The sequence below is a fragment of the Pelodiscus sinensis genome, chromosome 17 (genome assembly GCF_052426305.1).
Source record: "Pelodiscus sinensis isolate ZL-2025 chromosome 17, ASM5242630v1, whole genome shotgun sequence".
Lineage (NCBI taxonomy): Eukaryota > Metazoa > Chordata > Testudines > Trionychidae > Pelodiscus > Pelodiscus sinensis.
In genome coordinates, this window is record NC_143068.1 from 9,788,060 (window position 1) to 9,809,684 (window position 21,625).

At 47.8% G+C, this 21,625-nt stretch overlaps 1 protein-coding gene across 1 annotated transcript in view; it reads right to left on the reverse strand.

The window, feature by feature from the left end:
- The window catches only part of COL9A3 (collagen type IX alpha 3 chain), an 87,414-nt gene extending 68,660 nt beyond the window's left edge, over nt 1-18,754 (reverse strand). Inside the window, exons 1-4 of the mRNA XM_075901075.2 lie at nt 17,533-18,754; nt 16,069-16,137; nt 5,733-5,768; nt 3,519-3,590 (exon numbers count right to left, since the gene is read on the reverse strand). Of these exons, the coding sequence (XP_075757190.2) occupies nt 3,519-3,590; nt 5,733-5,768; nt 16,069-16,137; nt 17,533-17,598 (243 nt within the window). The 5' untranslated portion in view covers nt 17,599-18,754. The remainder of the gene's footprint in view (nt 1-3,518; nt 3,591-5,732; nt 5,769-16,068; nt 16,138-17,532) is intronic.
- Between the last annotated feature and the right edge of the window lie 2,871 nt (nt 18,755-21,625).

Below are 21,625 nucleotides of genomic sequence, written 5' to 3' on the forward strand. Positions count from 1 at the left end.
AAGAGAACGGTACAGGACAAGGAAGGGCGATCTGCAGCCAATGGGAGTTGCAAGTGGCCGTACCTGCAGACGCTCAGTAACTAAAGTGCTGGCGGCCCACCAGGGGCTAACCCTGGCAAACTGCATCCAGCCTGCGGGCCGCTAATTGCTCACCCCCAACTCTAGGAGAAGAACTTGAGTCTTTGAAACATTCAGTACTAAGAAGTGATGGTGCAGCGAGGGCCTGATTGAGCCAGAGACAGAGAGCCAAGGGATCAGGCAGATGTCAACAGCTGGAGAGCTGGGATTCATCCACTTAAAAGCAACGGCCACGCCAGTAGCAATGAAACAGCTCAGAGGAAGGAACAAATGGAAAATGGGAAGGGGCAGGCGCTCCACAATGGAGCCATAGCTCTATGAAAACCAGCGGAGCTCTGACAATTTATACCAACTGAGCAGCTGCCCTATTGCTTTTTCTCAAGCCACTGGAAGTTGTCGAGAGGGAAGATGGGGAGTACAACCAGCCACATGGAGATCAAACATAGGGAGAGAGATAGGCTTAAAAGCAGGGGATTAACCACCCAGAATAGAAGAATATAAGAATGGCCAAAGGTCCATCTAGCCCAGTATCCTGTCTTCCAGTAGTGGCCAATGCCAGGTGGAAGTGAACAGAAGAGGGAATCATCAAATGATCCCTCTCCTGTCATCCATTCCCAGCCTCTAACAAGCAGGCTACGTCTACACTGGCATGAATTTCCAGAACTGCTGAAAATGGAATACTATTCCGTTTTCAGTTTTTCCGGAAAAGGAGCATCTACATTGGCAGGCTGCTTTTCCGGAAAAGCCCTTTTTCTGGAAAAGCGTCTGTGGCCAATGCAGACGCGCTTTTCCGGAAAAGAGCCCCGATTGCCATTTTCGCGATCGGGGCTTTTTTCCGGAAAAGACTACTGGGCTGTCTACACTGGCCCTTTTCCAGAACAGTGTTCCGGAATAAGGACTTATGCCCAAGCGGGAGCAGAATAGTTTTTCCGGAATAGCGGCTGATTTTGTACAGTAGAGCATCGTTGCTTTTCCGGAAATTCAAGGGCCAGTGTAGACAGCTCGCAGCTTATTCTGGAAAAGCGGCTGATTTTCCGGAATAAGTGGCCCAGTGTAGACACAGCCGCAGAGTATTGAGGCAGCATCCCTGCCCATTCTGGCTAATAAGTATTGATGGGCCTAACCTCATTAGTACATAAGGCCAGAATGAAAGAGTTTCTACAGGTGGTGTAAGCAGGGGAGAAAAGAATCTCTCCAGAACCGGGCTGGGGAAAGGGAATGAACAGTAATTACAGAGATGAGGGGAGGTTAGAACCAAGGTTTAGGTTATCTTTAAAAACAATTAACAATAGTAACAAGACATGATTTTAGAAGCCACTTTAAAAAAACCAATTAAATTTATGTTTAAATATTTCCTCGCATTGTTTGCAACCCAAGCACTGTATCACTTCTTCAGACAATCTAGTTTATTTTCCTTATGTATGTAATTTTTACCCTCAGAATTTCACTCAGCTAGGAGAATGAAAGCAGGACATGATTTATTTTCAATCAGTTTCTCTTCCAGGTTCTAATTGTATCATGCTACTGCATTTGGATCGAGTGAGATAGAGCTATACCTAAGATGGTTAGATGTTTGGTGACTGGCAGGTGTGTGCTTGGCTCGGGGACCTACTGAATGCAGTTGTTGTGCATTCTCATTGGGAAGGTAGAAATGTGCATTGTCCCACCCTAAAACCAGCCCAAATGGCTATAGGTCAGCAAAGATTAATGCTATGCAGCAAAAAGTCCACGGGAGACTGTCCAGTTAGGATGTCACTGCTCTGCTATTGCATTCAAACCTCTAGATCAGTGGTCTCCAACCTTTTTACACACAAGATCACTTTTTGAATTTTAAGTGCATTCCAAGATCTACCTCAAACTCAAATATCCTTGCCCCGCCTCCTTTGTGCTTCTTTGCCCCACCTCTCTCTGTGGCCCCGCCGCTGCTCACTCCATCTTCCTCCCTCCCAACACTCACTTTCATCAGGCTGGGGCTGTGGGTTGGGGTGCAGACTTTGGTCTTGGATTAAGGGATTTGGAGTGTGAGAGGGGCTCTGATCTGAGCTTGGGGCAGGCAGCTGTGGTGCTGGAGGGGGTTCTAGGTGCAGGCTCTGGGAGGATGTTCATGTATCCTGTATACTATACTGTAGTAGGGGGTTCATGACTGGGGTAGAGGGGTTCAGGATGTGGACTACAGCTGGGCACCTAGGTGATGGTGCAGATATGGTGCAGTAAGACTAAGGCAGGCTCACCCCTCCCCTGGCCCCGCACTGTTCCCAAAAGCAGCTAACAAATTTGCTCTATTCCTAGTCCTGTTGTGCCCCCTCTCTGCTCTGTGGAGATAGGACACAGGGTGGGTTAAGGGAGCACCTTGACATCAGCACCCATCCTCTCCCTTCCCTGCCCTGCACAGCAAACAGGAGGCTCCTGGGGAAACAGCTCCAAGGCAAAGGGCCAGAGATGCACAGCAGTGGGAGGAGGAGCAGCTGAAGTGGTGGCACTTGATAGCCACGTGGCCAAACCAGTCAGGATCACCTGTCAGAGGTTCCAAGATCTAGCAGTAGATCCCGATCTACTGCTTGGTGACCACTGCTCTAGATCTCATACTAGTAATTGGCTTTTGGTAGCATCATTACCACCAGATCAAGGTCTTGCCTCATTTGTTCTCTAAAGCCCACTGTACATGGACTCTAACAAAGCACATGCATAGAGCCTTGAAGAGTTACTGAATCAAAAAAGATGACTTGGCTTCCATTCATGCCTTTTGAAAGAACAGGTGAAACTTTATCAGTGTTTGGTTTCGTCGTTCTGAATCAGAAATGTGCGTCTGTTTTTGACTACACAGCAGCCAGATCAGTGTTTCAACAATTTGGCATCTGAAGACAGAAAGGACCAAAGACGTCAGACACCTTTCCAGGACTGCAGAGGTTTATGCTGAATCTAGTGGGAACCTAGAATCCATGTTCAACAGAACCTGCAGAAAATCTGAACCCTTGTAGGTTTGTTTTCTCTGGCAGATGAGTGTAAGCAACTCAAATACAAGTCAGATTTCTGAGAGTTGTGCAATAAAAACATCCCTTAAAGTTTCGATGTTTTCTAGATGTCGAATAATCTGAAACAACAATAGCCAGAGGCTGTTCTGGGCCTCTGGGAGTAACCATGAAGAGACAAAGCGCTGATCAAATCGTCAAAACAGATCACTGAAAGCTAGAGCCTACACAGACCCCAGATGAGCTGTTTTGACTGTACACTGACTGAAATAACGTTGCAAAACCCAGCAACAACCATTATTTGCTGTTTGCATTATTCTCTCATAACACTTCCCCTGGAGCATGAGACAGACTTGGTTCAGCACCCACGTCTGCTGCTCCAGTAGACTTAGTGGAAGTTGACAAGCTGCTTTGGGCTCATGCCAAGGCAGAATGTTTGATCAATCCAAGAAAAGCAGCAGAAATACTCACATCCACTCCAGGAAGGCCAGGTAACCCTGCTTCACCTGCCTTTCCAGGCTTGCCTGGTGCACCTTTCGGCCCCTAAAGCAGATTAATAGACAGGCACCATTAATATAATAATTACAGACGCGTGCTATGACTTGATCCAAGACAGGCAATCAATTCATTTCTTAAAGCGCTCATTTTATACCCCGCAACACAGGAAAATGTCCTTAAAATAAATTGATTTGTTAATTAATCTACAAGTGTGTCAATGTCTAGACACTCCTTTAGTTCATTTTACTGGAAACTTGGTAATTGCCTGGCGCAGCTCTCCTCTTGTACGGTTCCATGTGTCAACTCACAGGGCCATGGACAAACAGGATTATGGGTTTGCTTCAACACAGAGTCGATTAGGGATCATTTGTTTTATTAGTCTCACAATGTCACTGCTACTACAAAAAACAGGACTATGTAGCACTTTAAAGACAAACAAGATGGTTTATTAGGTGATGAGTTTTCATGGGCCAGACCCACTTCCTCAGATCAAATTGTGGAAGAAAATTGTATCCCTTTGGTATATATAGTCATGCCAATCAAAAAAAGTGAACACATAAAAAGGACAAATTAAATTTCAGAACAGAGCGGGGATGTGGGGGGAGGTTAATGTCTGTGAGCTAATGATATTAGAGGTGATAACTGGGGAAGCTATCTTTGTAATGGGTAAGGTAATTAGCATCTTTGTTGAGACCCAAGTGTAAAGTGTCAAATTTAAGCATGAATGACAGTTCAGAGGTTTTTCTTTCAAGTCTGGTGTTAAAATGTCTTTGAAGCAGGATGCAGGTAATCAAGTCGTTGAGACAATGCCCTTTCTGGTTGAAATGGCAAGAAACTGTTTTTTCTTTGTGATACTGTCTGATACCTGTTTTGTGTGCTTTGATTCTTTGGGGAAGTGTCTGAGACATTTGTCCAATGTACACAGGAGACAGACATTGTCGGCACATGATGGCATAAATTATATTTCTGGATGAGCAGGAATATGCGTTCTTGATCTTATAACTGAATTGGTTAGGTCCAATAATGGTGTCATCAGAGTAAATATGTGGACAAAGCTGACACCGGGGTTTGTTGCAAGGGAAAGTTCCAGGGTTGGTATTAGCGTGATATGTCCTGTGGTTGTTGATAAGAATCATCTTGAGGTTAGGTGGTTGTCTATAGCAGACTATGGATCTGTCACCCAGAGCCTCTCGGAGTGTAGTATCCTGTTCCAGTATAGGTTGTAGTTTATTAATGTGTGTACGGCAAGGATTGAAACTTCCATCCCAGCCTGCTAAGCTGCAGGCCCTGCATGTGGCTTCTTATATGACACCATGTATATGTATTGATCCTCACTGCAGCCCCGAGTGCAAGGGGGGCCTCAGGATGTGGTTGGGTGTCTTGCAGCTGGCACAGCACTTAGGAGACCTAGGGTTGCTCTAAGATGCTTAGGTAGCTAAAGTGAACTTGGGATGATCTCAGGAATGAGGAACCAGGAAGGGGATATAATGCAGCATGGCCACATATCTCCCCTTTAGTTTTACAGAACCAGAGTGGCGGATTGAGTCCTGAATGATTTGCCACTATAGCAAAATCTGTCACAGAATTTCACTTTATCACTGAAGCTGCCTTACTGAATATTTTTGAATGCTGTTTTCCCATGATGAGCCCAATTTCCAAGCTGGATTTTGCAGTCCACGTTGGCAGGTAGAACTAAAAGCAGTTGCGGAAATGGCCTACGCTCCTTTTGAATGTGCAAGCCATGCAACGGGAAGGATGCACAATTGATATGCTGGACACCCCAAAACCAGTATGCGAACAGGAGGCCAGAGCTGAGAGTGCAGCAGAACGATGTTAAAACTCTGCATTTACACTGCGTTCTTGCTCATGTTGAGAGCACCGTAAAAACAATGCCTGCAAACAGAGCTGATCCTCAATTCAAGCCCTTTAGCGCCACTCGTCTCATGCTTTATCCGAGATCCTCTGCTTTCCTAACTACAAAGTGAGAAAGTATGTTTCTTCTTCACTCCAGGGCTGGCTCTGTGTGGCCTGTTGTTCTCAGTTTGAATACCAAGCATGCATAGGAGCTCTCTTGCAGACTGAGAAGAGAAGTGCAGTTTGTGACCCTGCTCCTGAAAAAACTAGTGACTCACATGATTCCCGCTAGCAGTGAGAGAGTAAATTAGTCATTGATCCATAAATACTTACTGGTGGGCCAGGTAAACCAGGAGGGCCAGGTTCTCCCTAAAGGAATGAAAAAGGACAAATGAAATTAAAGGGACAAATCTCTCCATGTTACACTCATTAGAGGTCCAATTCTCTCCCTGTGCCCATTTGGAGAATTGCCATAACTAAAGATGACCTGCATGTTAAAAGGCCTGCCTGGGACTTTCTATACAACCAAGCCATTGATCCTGCCATCCTCTAAAACAGAGGTGGACCAACCGTTACAGACAAACAAGGGTGGACACAGCTTAAAGAGCAGAGGGGAAAAAAGTTGTCAAGTTAAAAAAAAAAAGCCCTGGTCGCAGTTTGGTCGAGAAAAACCCCCCAAAAAACAAAACAGTTTGCCCAGGTCAGTTTGCCCTTTTAAGAGCAGAGCAGGCATTGCTCTTTCAAGGTGGCCATTTTGAAGTCTACACGGGACGCTCTCTCTCTTTCAGACAGAAACACGCTGCCTCTTTAAGAGCCATGAGCGTGCGGGAGCCGCATTTTTTTTTCTTTGAAGAGCTGCATGCGGACCCCTGTTCTAAAACACAAAGCCCTGATCCACATCTATGCCAATTTTGGTTCATCTTTAATTCCTGGAGACTCCAGGACTATCTGGAGAATTCTATCTAGCTGAGAATTCTATCTAGCAAAACCCACGTCTTTTTCACCAGCAACCTGGAGAGATGCAATTCACATAACAGTTTTCATTCACCGTAACAGTTTTCAAGTACATAAAAGGTTGTAACACAGTGGAAGGAGGCAAATTGTTCTCGTTAAGCTCAGAGGGTAGGGCTAGAAGCAATGGGCTTAAATTGCAGCAAGGAGGTTTACGTTGGAAGAACATCCTAACTGTCAGGGTGGTTAAATGCTGGAATGAATTGCCTAGGGAGGTTGTGGAATCTCCATCACTGGAGATTAAGAGCAGGTTAGACAAACACCTGTCAGGAATGGGCTAGATCAGTGACTCTCAACCTTTCTAGGTTATGGAACCTTTTCCCAGCATCTGATTTGTCTTCCATACCCTCACGTTTCACCTCACTTTAGATCTACTGGCTTACAAAATCAGACATAAAAATACAAGAGTGTCACAGCATCTTAGTAGTGGAAACTTGCTTCGTTTCTCATTGTTACCGTATACAGGCACTCCCTCAGTTACACAAATCCGACATACACACACCCGCACACGCAAGCCAAAGCTCACTGCAGCTCAAAGGAGCAGGCAAGAGGCACGGAGGGTAGGGAGCAGCGCCAGTGCTGGCTGGAGGACTCTGGAGGAGCAGGGGGGTGGTTGTGCAACCAGTGGCTGGAGAGAAGCGGTGCTATGAAGGAGAAAGTTACCACTTCTCTCCAGCTGCCAGCGGCACGGCCACCTCTGCTCCTCCCGAGTCCTCTGGCCCCTGTTCACGCAGCTTTCTACCTCCTGGTGAGTGGAAACTGGGTGCAGCCTGCGGGAGTGGAAGGAGCTGAGCATGGGGGTTGCCAGAGACAGAGCTGAGCCTGTTGGGGGGAGAGGCATCCGGGAGATGGGACTGGCTGCAGGAGCCTATGAGGCGTGGGGTGGTGACTGGTGGATGCCCAGAAGTCCCCTTCAGAATCTCCACCAACTTCCTTATCTTCCTCTGATTAACCCTACCTTTCCTTAAGCACCAGCATTCGGGGTTAAACAAACTATTTCTACTATTTTTCATTGTAAATATGCAGTATTTCAACTACACAGTGTGTTAAACAGGCTTTTGAGAGCTAGCCTGGGAACCCAGCTACTATTTAGAACATTGTTTCTAAGGGGAAATACGTTCCGAGTTCCAAATGGACTTTTGGAACACAACCTGCTTGTAAGTTGGGGACTTCCTGTAATTATAAAATAAATCAGTTGGCATGTAAGCGCCGTACTTGCATGTCAGTGCACAGTGTAGAGAGCAGTAGACACAAGTCACGTCTGTGTAAAATGTTAGTTTGTACTGACTTCACCAGTGCTTTTTTATGTAGCCTGCTGCAAAACTAAACAAATGTCTGGATGAATTGATGCACCTCCCTGGCAGACATCTGAGTACCCCCAGGAGTATGTGCTTTGCTGGTTGAGAACCCCTGTCCTAGATAACACACACACACAGTGGCTCAGTGGTTCAGTGCCCCAGGACTCAATCCCCTGTTCTCCCACTGGCTTCCTTGGGCAGCCCTTTGGTCTTGCTGCGCCTTTGTCTGCAAAATGGGGATAAAAGCACCTCCCCCCTCAGCAGGATAATGCAATCCAAACTGTGAGGCGCTCAGATTCTCCAGCAAGGGGGCCATCTGGTACCTAAAACTGAATGATCTACTGCTGCAGACAAGTGGGAATGTGAATAGGTAACCAGTTAACAGGCACTTGGGAGCAGCCACCCGCCCGCAGGCCACCATGGGTAGAAGGCTGCTCCAGCTTGGGGGGGTGGGAGCAGAAGCTGGGAGCTTCATGGGCGGAGGGGGGCTGGGAGCAGAAGCCAGCCCTCTCACAGGTGGGGCTGCTGACTCCTGTTGCCAGCAGCGGCAGCCCACTTCGTTGGTTAACCAGTTAAACCTAAAGTTTAACCAGTTAACTGATTAACCAGGATTTTACATCCCTACAGACAAGCAAAGTATTTCATTACGTTAGATGAAATGAAGATTAAATAATAAATGTTCTTTACCCTATAAAACTGCTGTTGCATCCCCTCCACCCCATCATTAGCTATACAGGCAGTCCCTGAGTTACGCGGATCCGACTTATGTCAGATCCGCAGTTACGAACGGGGTCCTCTCCCTGGTCTCCAGCAGACCAGGGAGAGGAAGCAAAGCGGCGGAACACGCGGGCAGCGGACAGCCCAGACGCGTCTGGGCTGCCCGCTGCCCGCGTGTTCCGCCGCTTTGCTCCCCGTCCCCCTGGTCTGCGTCTGGGCTGCCCGCTGCCCCCGTGCTCTGCGGCTTTGCTCCGGACGCCTGTGGTACAGCAGCTGGGGCGCTGCCGGTTGGTCCCGTAGCGCCGCTCTGGGCGCTACTGGACCAACCCGGCAGCACCCCAGCTGCTCTGCCCCAGGCATTCTGATTCAGCCACTGCTGGTCAGTTTCAGCAGCGGCTGAATCAGGACGCCTGGGGCAGAGCAGCTTGGGTGCTGCTGGGTTGGTCCAGCGGCGGCGCTACTGGACCAACCCAGCAGCACCCCAGCTGCTCTGCCCCAGGCGTCCCCAAGTCAGCCGCTGCTGAAACTGACCAGTGGCTGACTACAGGAAGCCCCTGCCCCGGGCTTCCTGGAATCAGCCGCTGATCAGTTTCAGCAGCAGCTGACTTGGGGATGCCTGGGGTTCTTAAGTTGAATCTGTATGTAAGTCAGAACTGGCGTCCAGATTCAGCCACCATTGAAACTGATCGGTTTCAGCAGCAGCTGAATCTGGATGCCAGTTCCGACTTACATACAGATTCAACTTAAGAACAAACCTACAGTCCCTATCTTGTACGTAACCTGGGGACTGCCTGTATTAAAATGAACAATTGCAAGTCAGATGGCTTCATTATATTATTCTGTGCAGGAAGAGTTATTTATCAGTGGCAGAGATAACACAGTCTATATTGCAATGTTTCTTAATAATCTAGGAAAATCCGTTGCCTGCTATGCACACAAGTTAAACATGTCTCACAACACCTAAGCCTGGGATGGGCAAATTCTGGTCCACGGGCTGGATCCAGTCTAGGATTAATCCCTGGTGGGCCCTCACCTCTATGTTTACCTGCGCCTCTGCAGGTATCGGATGAGCACAGCTCTGGTTGGCCGCCAGTCCCGGTTGGCGGCCAATGAGAGCTGCGATTGTCCGATCCCTGCAGAGGCGCAGGTGAACATAAGTGGTGGCAGCCCGCCAGGAATTAACCCTGCTGGGCGGCTGGTTTTTTATTGCCCACCCCTGGCCTAAGCTGAGCTCTGGGGAGGGGGCATAGATGGCTATTATCTACCTGCTGCTTTGCTACTCTCCTGACTCTGGAGCCAGCCATCCCAGCATAACATTAGAGCAGCCTTGAGGTCACTGGAACACAGGAGTAGGGGGCAGCATCAGGTGGCACAGAACCAAGTCTGACACTACCTGGAGATTTCTCAGGGGACTGGAAGCAGTAAGAATATTGACCATTTTCCCCCTTTTCCCAGAAACCACAGTGATGACTGCTGGGGGAGAGGGACGTGTGATGATTTATTCTGTTCCTGGTACAAATTCCGCTTTTTTTAAAATTCAAACTACCTTTCAGTGACTACAATCAAGGAAACCAGCAGATCATTCCCCTCCAGAAAGCTACCTAAAGGACTGTATCAGGGTGCTCCAGGTTTAAGATGCACCGGCTATATCCAGGGTCAAGTAAGCTCCAGGAGCAAAGAGATGGGTGGGCAGGGGGCTAGGGCTGGTATCGAGCAGGCCATTAAATAAACAAAAAACATATGTTGCCTTTTTATTTATTTATTTTGTTAATTACACTTATGGGGGGAGGGGAGAGCTGCAATCTTCTTTAGCAAGAGACATGTGGCTAGCGGTGGCCATTGTTACAGTGGGAGTTTTGAAGGAGGGGAAGTTGTGCAGAAGTAGCCAAGGTCGAAGAATCTGCTAAAGGACTCTGTTTACTGGGTCTACAACCAGAAAGTCCCTGTGCCAATCCCGACGCTTGGACCAGCCGCCCTGAGTCAGAGCGCAGGGATGTGCGTGTTGCACGGTTATTGAGCGAACACACAGACAGAGGGCATCTCTGTGCTCTGACTTGCTGAGGCCATTCCACTGCCATAGATAGAAGGGATGTTAAAAGCGGGTAATTACGGAACCGTGTAACCACTGAAAGGCTCAGGGGTTACACGGTTACGCATTGCGGGCTTGGCGGGATAAAGCTTATACTGCTGAGCCCACAGTGCAGCCTGCTCCCTGGGAGCAGGCCAGCAGCCAGTGTGCGCTGGTTCCCAGTTGCCAGCCCCACTCCTGCGGTGCTGGCTGCACTTCTGGCTCTGCAATATAAGCTTTATACTGCAGAGCCTGCAGCACGGGGTGGCAGCTGGCTCCCCGGGAGGTGGTATGTGCCAGAAGCTGCATGTTAAGCCTGCTCCCGGTGCATATTAGCTCCTGCCTACCCGGCCCCGCTCCTGGGGAGCCAGCTGCTACCTCACACTGCTACCTCTGCCTCTTAGCTCTGCTCCTAGCTGTCAGTCCCACGCCATGGGAGCCAGCTGCCACCCCGTATCAGAGCCTGCAATACAGGATGGCAGCCGGCTCCCTGGGAGTGGGCCCAGAGCCAGCATATAACCACTACAGTAACCGATAAGCTCATACTTATCGGTTAACCATTTAAACTGTTACTAATAGAGAGGTGCCCAGATCTGAGCTGGGGAAGAGCTTTTATAATGAAAAGAGGGAATGTTATGTGGGGATGGCGAGTTTTGAATCAGAGCATAAACAGTGTTTCATACCCTCCTCTCGCTTATCCCCATCACCCTGGCCTCTTCCCTACAGGCCTCTGATACAGCAACATCCCAGCACTAGAGAAAGCCACTCAGGACTTACACCCTGGTCACGCATTGGGATCTGCTATTGTGAATCCCTATCGAGTCCCCATTTGACTTCAAGGGGACTCTGCCTGAGCACTAGGGTCTATGCTCGCAGAATCCATTCAGAATCAGAACTTTGATCGGCCTCGGGTGGCAAATCGCTGGCATCATTCTTAACGAATTAGAATCAGTTGCTGTCGGTAACAGAATAGTTACATGAGACGGAAGCAAGTTTACTCAGTCTCAGCCACTCTGTATTAAAGTCACGCTGGGGGGGAAATGCCTGTTAGACAATGGCTGTGTAGCAATTCCATGCATTATACTGCTGGAAATAATTCAGAGCAACGCTTAGGTGACTGGGCTAATCACAACACACCTTTTCTATTCTTTGGGAGCGAAGCAATTACCTTGTTACAGATTGTGGAACATGCAATATTTTAAAGGAGATAATTATAGGAGACTTCACTGGGATTGAAAGTCACAGCACAGCTCCCTTCTGAATGGCAGAAGGGAAGCAAGGCGCTTTCGGCGTGATTGCCAGCAGAGCAGGGTTCATCTGAGGCCTATTCAGAGTGGCCTAAATAATTCAGTGGCACGTTATGCACTGCTCATTGTCTGAAGGCTAGAGCAAGCGGCTGCCGCACACTGTCGCAGCACACGTCTGACCGCAAATGCTCGTTAGTCATCCTACACTGCCAATCGTTGCTCTAAAGCCATGTAGAAATGGAAGATGGCCAGGACGGTTTTAGAAAATAATAGGAAAAATGCTGGAGGAAATCACAGTATCTTAAAACGCTCACGGAAAGTTCAGCGCAGACCTTTAAAAACAATCTCAATATGATTATTATTTATTTTAAACTAAGTCATTTCTTTGCGGTATTAGAATAGAGATGGGTACTCTTTTGTGAAAGAAAAGCCAGCCTAGATTTCTGGCACACCTGCAGGAGCATGCCCTGTATTCAGGGCTATAAAAAGACCCAGCCATGCGGGATTGTACGCCTCACAACCCTGGCCAACGGCAATCCTTAAACCAGGCGGGGGCACTCGATGCTAACCACAGACATCTTGACCCTGATACTCTGAGTCAATAGGGTTCCTTGCAGACTCAGTGGGTGGAATGGCAGGAGGCTCCCTCCCCCTACACGACTGATGCGCATCTCTCATTTATTAAGACACTAGGACTACGTCTAGACTGGCACGATTTTCCAGAAATGCTTTTAACGGAAAAGTTTTCCGTTAAAAGCATTTTCAGAACAGAGCGTCTAGATTGGCATGGGCGCTTTTCCGCAAAAGCACTTTTTCCGGAAAAGCGTCCGTGGCCAATCTAGATGCGCTTTTCCGCAAAAAAGCCCCGTTTGTCGTTTTCGCGATCGGGGCTTTTTTGCGGAAAACAAATCTCAGCTGTCTACACTGGCCCTTTTGCCCGAACGGGAGCAGCATAGTATTTCCGCAAAAAGCACTGATTTCTTACCGTAGGAAGTCAGTGCTTTTGCAGAAATTCAAGCGGCCAGTGTAGACAGCTGGCAAGTTTTTCCGGAAAAGCGGCTGATTTTCCGGAAAAACTGGCCAGTCTAGACACAGCCTAGAGGATTTACCCATCATGGCTCACTTCCGTAACTCAAATTAGTTTTATTTCCCTTCATTTAAATCATTGTTCTGGGGCAGGGCTGGAGAGGAGGGGTTCAGGGTGCAGGCTGCCCCGGGGAGAGAGGACAACCTCAGCCCTCTTTCACCGCAGCAGCTTGAAAAGCACCTGTCCATGGGGGACGGAGACAAACAGACAAACGCTCTGAAATACACAGCAGATAGCTCTCCATTTCTCCATCCCTGCCCCCTGCTGGCCCAATGGGGTTATAGCTGTCCTGGTCCCCATCTCTGGCCCCTTGCTGCCCCTCAGTGATCATTCTACAGTATAATTCCCTTGTGCCAGACCCGTCTCTTTCCATTGTATGAGAAACAATCACATTCTAGGCACATCCAGACCCTGACCTTGGATTAAGCTATGAGAGGAAGCTGCATGCCACATTTGGTGGTCCTAGCTCTTAGGGTACGTCTAGACTACAGGCTTTTGTTGACAGAAGCTTTGTGTCTGTCGACACAAAGAGCATCTAGACTACATCTAGTTCTGTCAACAAAGCAAGCCGCTTTGTCGACATGAGAGTGTAGACACAAAGGACGATGTAGATGCAATAACGCCTTCTGTCGACAGAACTCCGTTGACAAAAGGCGTTATTCCTCGTAGAATGAGGTTTACTGCCGTCGACAAAACTGCCGAGTTCTGTCAATGTTATGTTGACAGAACTTGGCGGTAGTGTAGATGCAGTTATAATTTTGTTGACAAAAGTCCACTTTTATCGACAAAACCCTGTAGTCTAGACACACCCATACTGTTTAGGAGGAGCTCTTGACCAGACTCACAGATGGATGGGCAGAGACAGACGCACATTTCTAAATTATACAGCATGTTTTCCTTCTTTTGGTCCTGCTGTATCCTTGTTTCATTCAGATAAGGACAGCCTATGAGAGAAATCCTACAATCCTCAAAACCTTCACCCGCCTCCCTCTGCAAGCCATAAGCTAGGACTGCAGGGTTTGGCTCTCCATAGATTTGACTCTGGATTTTGCCATTCCCCATAGAAATATCCAATCCTTTTCTGAATCCCGCCTAAGCGATGATCACTTGTGACAATGAGTTCTTCAGGCTGTGTGGGAAAGAACTTCCTTGGCCATCTTTGATTTGAAATTGCCTTGTTTTTCTGTCAGGTAGGAGTTCCTGAGCTACCCTCTCTAAACCATTCATCATCACAAACTAGTACAAGATTATTTAGTAAACCTGTTTCCCTTAGTTTAGTGAGCATTCGTGGAGGGAAATGGCTGGAATACAATGAGGCTTTCACAGTTAACCAGCCTTACAAAATGGTCATAAAAATTTACAATCCCAGGCACAAAAGCTACTTGTGTGCTCTTACCCACAACGAGAAGAAATAACCCGCCCCCCTCCTTTTTAAACGTTCTCATCCAAAATAAACTTACTTGCATGGAAGGAATAGAATATTGAAAGGCTGCTTGTAAGGTCCCATTCTAGCACACTTATGATGAGTAGCAAAATAACTCCACCAGTAGCTCAAGGAATAAAGTGCTACTGAACATGAATGAAGGGAACAGAATTTGATCCTTAGTATTTGAGATATTAATAATCTCCTTTGAGATCCCTTGAAACTATTTTAATCCACTATCACAGGTGGGAAGACATTACTGTCTTTATCCAGTAGGTAAACAATTCATTTCATTTCATCTGAAACATCAACTAAAAGAAATGGGACATTTTCTCCTTCACTAAATTCTACAGTAACGGAGATCCTAACCTAGCACTGATGGGAAAGGATTAATAATATAAGGAACGAACCATCAGGAAAGCATGCCCATACATTTAGTTTGCCTCTTGTTACAAATAAAGGACATTTACATTCCAAGAGGAATCAATGGGCCAAATTCTGATCTCAGGCCCGTATGCAGGAATTTCTGGGGGGAGGGGGAGCGGGAGGGAAGGTGCTTTTTTTGAAAACGCAATTTTTTTTAAATATAAAGGAGTTCAAAATAGTCATGCAAGGAGTGCGCATAAGAGACATTGATGAAAAATGTGAGTGGAATCAGTGATTGGTAAAGTGATTTTGTAATAACACACTAAAATGTATAAAGTAATAAAGGTTTTATAGAAATTACCTTCTGGGATCTTGCTGTAATATCGTTAGTGAAAAACAATAGTCCAAAATATTTCAGTCTTCATCTTCAGAGCTTTTCAGTTAAGACTATATGAAGGTTGGTAATAGTGTAACAGATGTTAGGTTGCCCAATGCCAGTGGGAGGCCCAGCTAGGCCCAATTATATCCTATATCTGGGGTTCCCAAGAAGTTGATCGCCGTCAATTACAAGTGGTCAACTGGTGGATTATGAAGCAGACTGGCACCCCGCTTCCCTGGCTGCCTGGGAGGGCTGGGGCAGAATCAGCCCCCATCTGACTGGGCCGCAGCCATGGGAGGGGCTAGCGGCTGCCCCGCTCCTATCACGGAAGCCTAGCCCCGCCCCGGCCTTGCTCCTGGGAGAAGGGAGTCTCCGGCAGCGCAGCAAGGCCAGAATCAGGGGTATCATGGGGGACATTCGGGGGGGAGGGGAGAAATGCATTTGCACCCTTCATACCCTCCCTGCATACGTGCCTGGATCTCCATCAGACTGGTGTAAATCTGGGGCAATTTCATTGATGTCACAATACTTGTGAAGTTGGAATGCGGCATAGTGCATTTAAATCAGCTTTCGAGAGCCCCTCTGGAGAGCCAGGTGCATGACACTTTTAAAAACAAAACTGTCTAATGGTATAAAACACACAGTAGATGGCACATGCAATACCACCACCTGGAACAGTACCTGCTGCGCTACACTGATTACTGTCCTCCCCCCTTCAGCCTGCATCCCACACAGATGCCAGAGAGAAAGCTTTGCAGGATGCCTGGAAGATGAAAAAAATCCTCGGCCTGAGCAGCTTTGCCATAAAATCCTACTTGGCACGGAGGGCTTCACCCTGCAAGGCGCTGAGCAGCGCGTAGGTACTCTGCACCTCCAGACATAACGCCCTGTGGGACAGAGCCCCTGCATTTCCCTGCCTGCAGCACATGGGCTGCTAGTTCAGTCCCTCTGAGGCACTGCCCAAATGCCTGGAGAGCTCTCTGGACGACTAGAAGAATCCCTCCAGGAAATGTGCCCTCCCCTGGCTCCACCCCAAGTCCCTCCCCCAGCTCAGCTTGCTGCTCAGCACTCACATCTATGCCTTCCTTGCCAGGTGGTCCAGGGAGTCCTCGTGGTCCAGGAGGGCCGCGTGGTCCTGCTCTCTGAAGGGATGGGGAGAGAGAACGGAAAGAAGACGTTGCATCAGAAGAAACACACGTAGTAGGTCGGAGATCACAGTGCCGAGAGAAAGCCACTCCGGCTCCTCCTGGCAGGACCGCTTTGCTATCCCCGACGGGCTCAGAGGGAGCTCGGCTCTTTCCTGACTTAGTGCTAAGAATCTGAGCACGGCCTCGCTACGTCCACGAGCCCCATCCCACTCCCGTTCCCCAGCAGCTGTTTATGGAATGGGATGCTCACCGTGAATTGGATCTGCCCAGGCGCTGCAAGGGGCTCTCAAACTGTGCCTGGTCACTTTGATTTGAAAACTGGCACAAACCCCTCCGGGAAGTGGACTGAATCAACTTAAGAAGAATTGGTCACCCCAAGCTCCTCCTCTTTGAGTATAGACACAGAGAAAACTTACAATAATTGGGGCATGCGGTTGGTATGAAAAGCGACATTCATATTCCAGATACTACCAGGCGGCAGAGGAGATAGAACTATCTAGTTAACGTCTGACAGACAAAGTCTGAAGGAAGGCACAGCTACAGGGGTAAGAAGTGGGCAATTTCCCCTCTGAGTAGGACAGAGGTGAGGGGTTTAGCTCTTAGGAGTGTGGGGAAAGTAGGGGACCCTATAAAGATTTGCTTTGTGGAGCGAGCTCCAGAGAGGACCTGCAATGCAGCTTCAGGGAACAAAGGTTTCATTGTGGAGCTAGTCCTGCTCACTGTGGAGAAGGGTCAGCTCAGAATTCCTGAGCCCAGCTGCAAAAATTCCTTCATTAATGCAATAAAAAAGCAATACACATTGGAAAGCTAACATCACTACAGGAACCTCTGCTGTATTTAGTGTCACCTGAATGAATGAGGATTAAACGTGCTTACTCCTAAACATGCCTCAAAAACAGATCCACTGGGGTGGGGAGAAAATCCCTGAATGGGATATCGAGCCAGAGCACAGGGTATTTTTGTTTACTGGGCAATTTCATACTTTGTAACAAAATCAAATTCTTTTTTCCCTAAGTCATTTCATAGACAAGCATCCTGGAGTAATAGAATTTCCTTCTTTTCCTGAGGTTTTTCTGATGAGACTATAAATTAAGTGGCAAGGAAAAATCTTTTCCAGAAAGTTTAAAGTGGCAGTTTCCATAGCATAGGGCATGAACTAAACCTCTGCTGTCAGAATCCAGAAGAAACACTTCTGCTCTGCAGCAGGCAAGCAATACGCTCTCCCCGTTAGCCACACACTTTAGATTTTAAATGAACAGCAATCCTCTGGCCTGCTGTCATATGGTGCCCATTTCATCCTGCGGCTATGAGACCTTCTCTGAGCTTTGTATATTTTTTCCATTGACAGCTGGGATTTTTTTGGCAGTCACAGCAAAGGCACATTCTTACCTGAGCGGAGGAGGTGGCTAGGAGTTGACAAAGGAAGAGCAGCCCCAGAGCTGAGAATCCAGCCATGGTCTCCAGGTTCTGCCTCTCTTCAGCTCTTGACTGAAATGAATCCCTTTCTCTTCTCCTGGTTCCAATGGAGCGCTCCTTCGCCTCTCACAGCTCAGCTCCCAAATGAGCCCCTCGGTCTCCAGATAAACCCGAGTCTCCAGCTGGAGGGGGCAGTGCTAAGAAGCACAGGCAGGCGAGAGGGGCCGAGCTGAGCGAGAGAGAGCAGGTTTCAGGAGGGGGAAGGTGTGGAAAGGAGGAGGCGGAGAGGCACACTACAGAGGGGCAGTCAGTTATGAAAGGAGGCATACATTCACCACACCGACAGACAGCTAAAGCCCACAGTCAACAGAGAGGGAACTTTCTAACCAAGAAAAGGCTGGGCTTGCCTTAGCTAAATGGTCACTCAGAGAGACAGATAAACCTAAGGAGACAAAATTAAGATCTATCATCCCAAGAAATCTTATTCTGGTCCTGTCTGGTGAAAAGCAGTTCATAATTCACTGCCCTAGCTAGATAAAAGGTAACAAAATAAACAGTTAAAGTCTATGGATTTGTATTTCCGGGCAACAAATGCAGGGGTCTCTAGAAAGGCCCGAGGTCAGGGCAGAGAAGAGGGCTAGTATTTTTGAGTCCTTAAATGCTTTATCAACTATGGAGTTGTGTTCTCCACCTGCGCTTTGTCTTGGAGACCCAAAGAGCATCCAGTCGGTTCTGTGCGTGCGCTGTACTTGGCATTGAGGAGACAGTCACGTGAGGAGAAGTTAAGCAGAGGAACGCACGAGAAATCTTGAGAAAGCCGGAGAAATCTGAAAAAATTAAAACATGACGTGCCTTTGAAATATTTTCACTACAGGCGCGTGACTCTGAGATGACAACAATCCAAAAGCAGATCCTCCGAGAGGTTAGCACATTAACAAGGCTTACAGTGCTACATATGGCTCCGTGTTTCTCTTTATGTGCTAATTCGAGATGATTTCATCCGAAGAAGGGGAGTCCGGCAGTGTAAATCAGGAAGTGGAGATGCACTGGGGAAGGAGAGCCATTGAGAGCAAGGAGTCAGAGCTGTTCATTTCGATGCAGCTGCACTGTAGCTTTTTTCTTTTTAGATAAGAAGAAAGCGAGTTCCTAGTGAAGAACAGAAGAGCCTGCCCACCGCTGCTTAAGTCATCTGCTTGCCAGAAAGTTGGTAGAACACACAGGGTACATCTAGACTAAACCTCTCTGTCGATAGAGAGATGTAGATTAGGCACGTCGAAATAGCATAAACGTGGCCACCGCTTTTTTTCGAAACGGAGCTTTTTTGAAAAAACGGCAATCTAGACACAGATCTTTCAAAAAATAAACCCTTTTTTGAAAGATCCTGTAAACCTCATTTTTTGAGGAATACAAAATCTTTCGAAAAAGGGTTTATTTTTTGAAAGAGCCGCATCTAGACTGTCTTTTTTTAAAAAAGCTTCGTTTTGAAAAAAGCAGCGGCCATGTTTATGCTAATGAAGAGCAGGATATTTAAATCCCCGCTTCATTAGCAATTTCGATGTGCCTAATCTACATCTCTCTATTGACAGAGAGGTTTAGTCTAGACATAGCCCCAGAAGAGGGAACTGGAGAAGGAGACGTGCCAACGTCTTCAAAAGCAGTGACTGTGCAAATCTTAGAAAATGGATTCATGGTTCCCCCCGATCAAAACTACACCTATCCGAGCATAACCACTTGCTCCATTACCCCCAGAAAAGAAAGAGCGAGAGCCACACACCGGCTATGTCTACACTGCAGTGCTCAGGTACCTTGAAATAGCTATTCCACGTTTTTGAGCACGCCCATTATTTCAAAATATAATGAGCTCATTATTGCAACCAGGGCCGGATTAAGGGGGGGGGGCTAGCTGGGCAGTTGCCCTGGGCGCCAACCTATGGGGGACACCTGATGGCAGCTGTAGGGGGCGCCGTGTGCCCAGCCACACGGCGCCCCTTAGAGCTGCCATCAGGTGACGCGTGCCCGATGGCAGCTGTAAGGTGCGCAGCGTGCTGGGGCCGCGCATGCGTCGTGCGCCCGTGGTGCAGGAATGGCTCGAGCCGGCCCTGATTGCGACATCGCTCCCTGTAAACCTCATTCCACAAGGAGTAAGGGACGTTTCTGGATAGCGATTTATTTCAGACAGCGCCAAATTTTGAAATAAGCTATTTTGAAATTAACTCGAAACAAGCTATGCGATTTGCCCACAGTGGGTAAAGCAGTGGTTTTCAGACTGTGGATCAGGACCTCCAAGGGATGTGAGACTCCTTTTTCATGGGGCCACCAGGGCTGGCATTAAATTTGCTAGAAGCCAGGAAGGCTCAAGCTTTGGTTCCCCTGCTCCCGGGGTCATGTAACAATTTTTGTTGTCAGAAGGGGGTCATGGTGCAATGAAATTGTAGAACCCCTGGGTTAATGTGACATTTGTCTCTAATAAAAAGGATGGGGGAGGGGAGAAAAATCGGTGTTTATTATTACAAACACAAACAGAATATAGCAAAAGTGTGTTTTCACTGTTCCATCAAGCCATAAACTCCACTTGAGAGCTAACCCACACCACCCGCAGCCCCTTGAGCAGTAAGCTCTGCGATCTCAGTGAAATACACAGAGCAGGTGAGCTGCCACCCCCTGCACCTGTTTCAGCACTGAAGGGCTGTGTCTAGACTGGCCAGTTTTTCCAGAAAATCAGCCGCTTTTCCGGAAAAACTTGCCAGCTGTCTACACTGGCCGCTTGAATTTCCGCAAAAGCACTGACTTCCTACTGTAAGAAATCAGTGCTTTTTGTGGAAATACTATGCTGCTCCTGTTCGGTCAAAAGTCCCTTTCACACAAAAGGGCCAGTGTAGACAGCTGAGATTTGTTTTCTGCAAAAAAGCCCCGATCGCAAAAAAGGCGATCGGGGCGTTTTTGCAGAAAAGCGCGTCTAGATTGGCCATGGATGCTTTTCTGCAAAAAGTGCTTTTGCGGAAAAGCGTCTGTGCCAATCTAGATACTCTTTTCCGAAAATGCTTTTAACGGAAAACTTTTCCATTAAAAGCATTTCCAGAAAATCATGCCAGTCAAGTCGTAGCCCATGTGTGGTTCAGAAGCACCTTGCTGTAATCCAGGCTGGAGTTGTCAAGAGGCTAACAGACTAGTCACTTCCAGTGCCAAGCTCCAAGGGCTCAAACCTTTCCCATAGCTAGTTGGGAAGCTGCAGCTATGGTCCGCAAGCCCCTGGAATGAACCCTCAGGGAGTTAATGCACCTCCAAGCTATACAGACACTGACATGGAACAACCTCCCTAGACAATTTATTCCCATTCATGGGATGGGTAGGAATGGTGTCCCTAGCCTGTCAGAGGCTGGAAATAAATGACAGAAGAGGGATCACTTGATTCCTTGTTCTGTTCACTCCCTCTTGGGCATCTGGCATTGGCTGCTGTCCGCAGACAGTGCTGGATGGACCTTTGGAATACAGGGCTGGATGGACCTTTGGTCTGACCCAGTATGGCCGTTACGTTCTTATATTATGTAGAACTAGCCTGAGAGGAAGTTTTCCCTAATAATCAACCTAAACTGCCCTTGCTGCAATTCAAAGCCATTGCTTCTTTGCCTATGAGGTTAACGAGAACCATTCCCCCCCCTCCTTGTAACAACCTTTCATATACTTAGAAAAGAAAGTCCCCTCGCAGTCTTCTCTTTTAGGCCTAGTCTACAATGCAGGGGAAGGTGGCATTAACATATGCAAATCCAGCGATGTCAATTATGCAGTTGGAGCTTAAATCGCGTTTCCGTGCTGTCCACACAGTGGGAGGCCCATGGGAGCAAATGCTTCCATCAACTTCCTTTAATACTAATGAGGAGCAGGAGCACTAGCACCAACAGGGGCACCCTCTGAGTTTCATTTACTGCAGGGCAAAATACATCCCAGGGGCCAGATTTGGCCCACCAACCGTCCTGCCGGGACCCTCAGGCATGCAGATGCCATGGTTGAAAGGCGAGCTGAGCCACGTGAAGGTAAAAAGCCTGCAGTTTAAAGTGAGCTGGGGCTG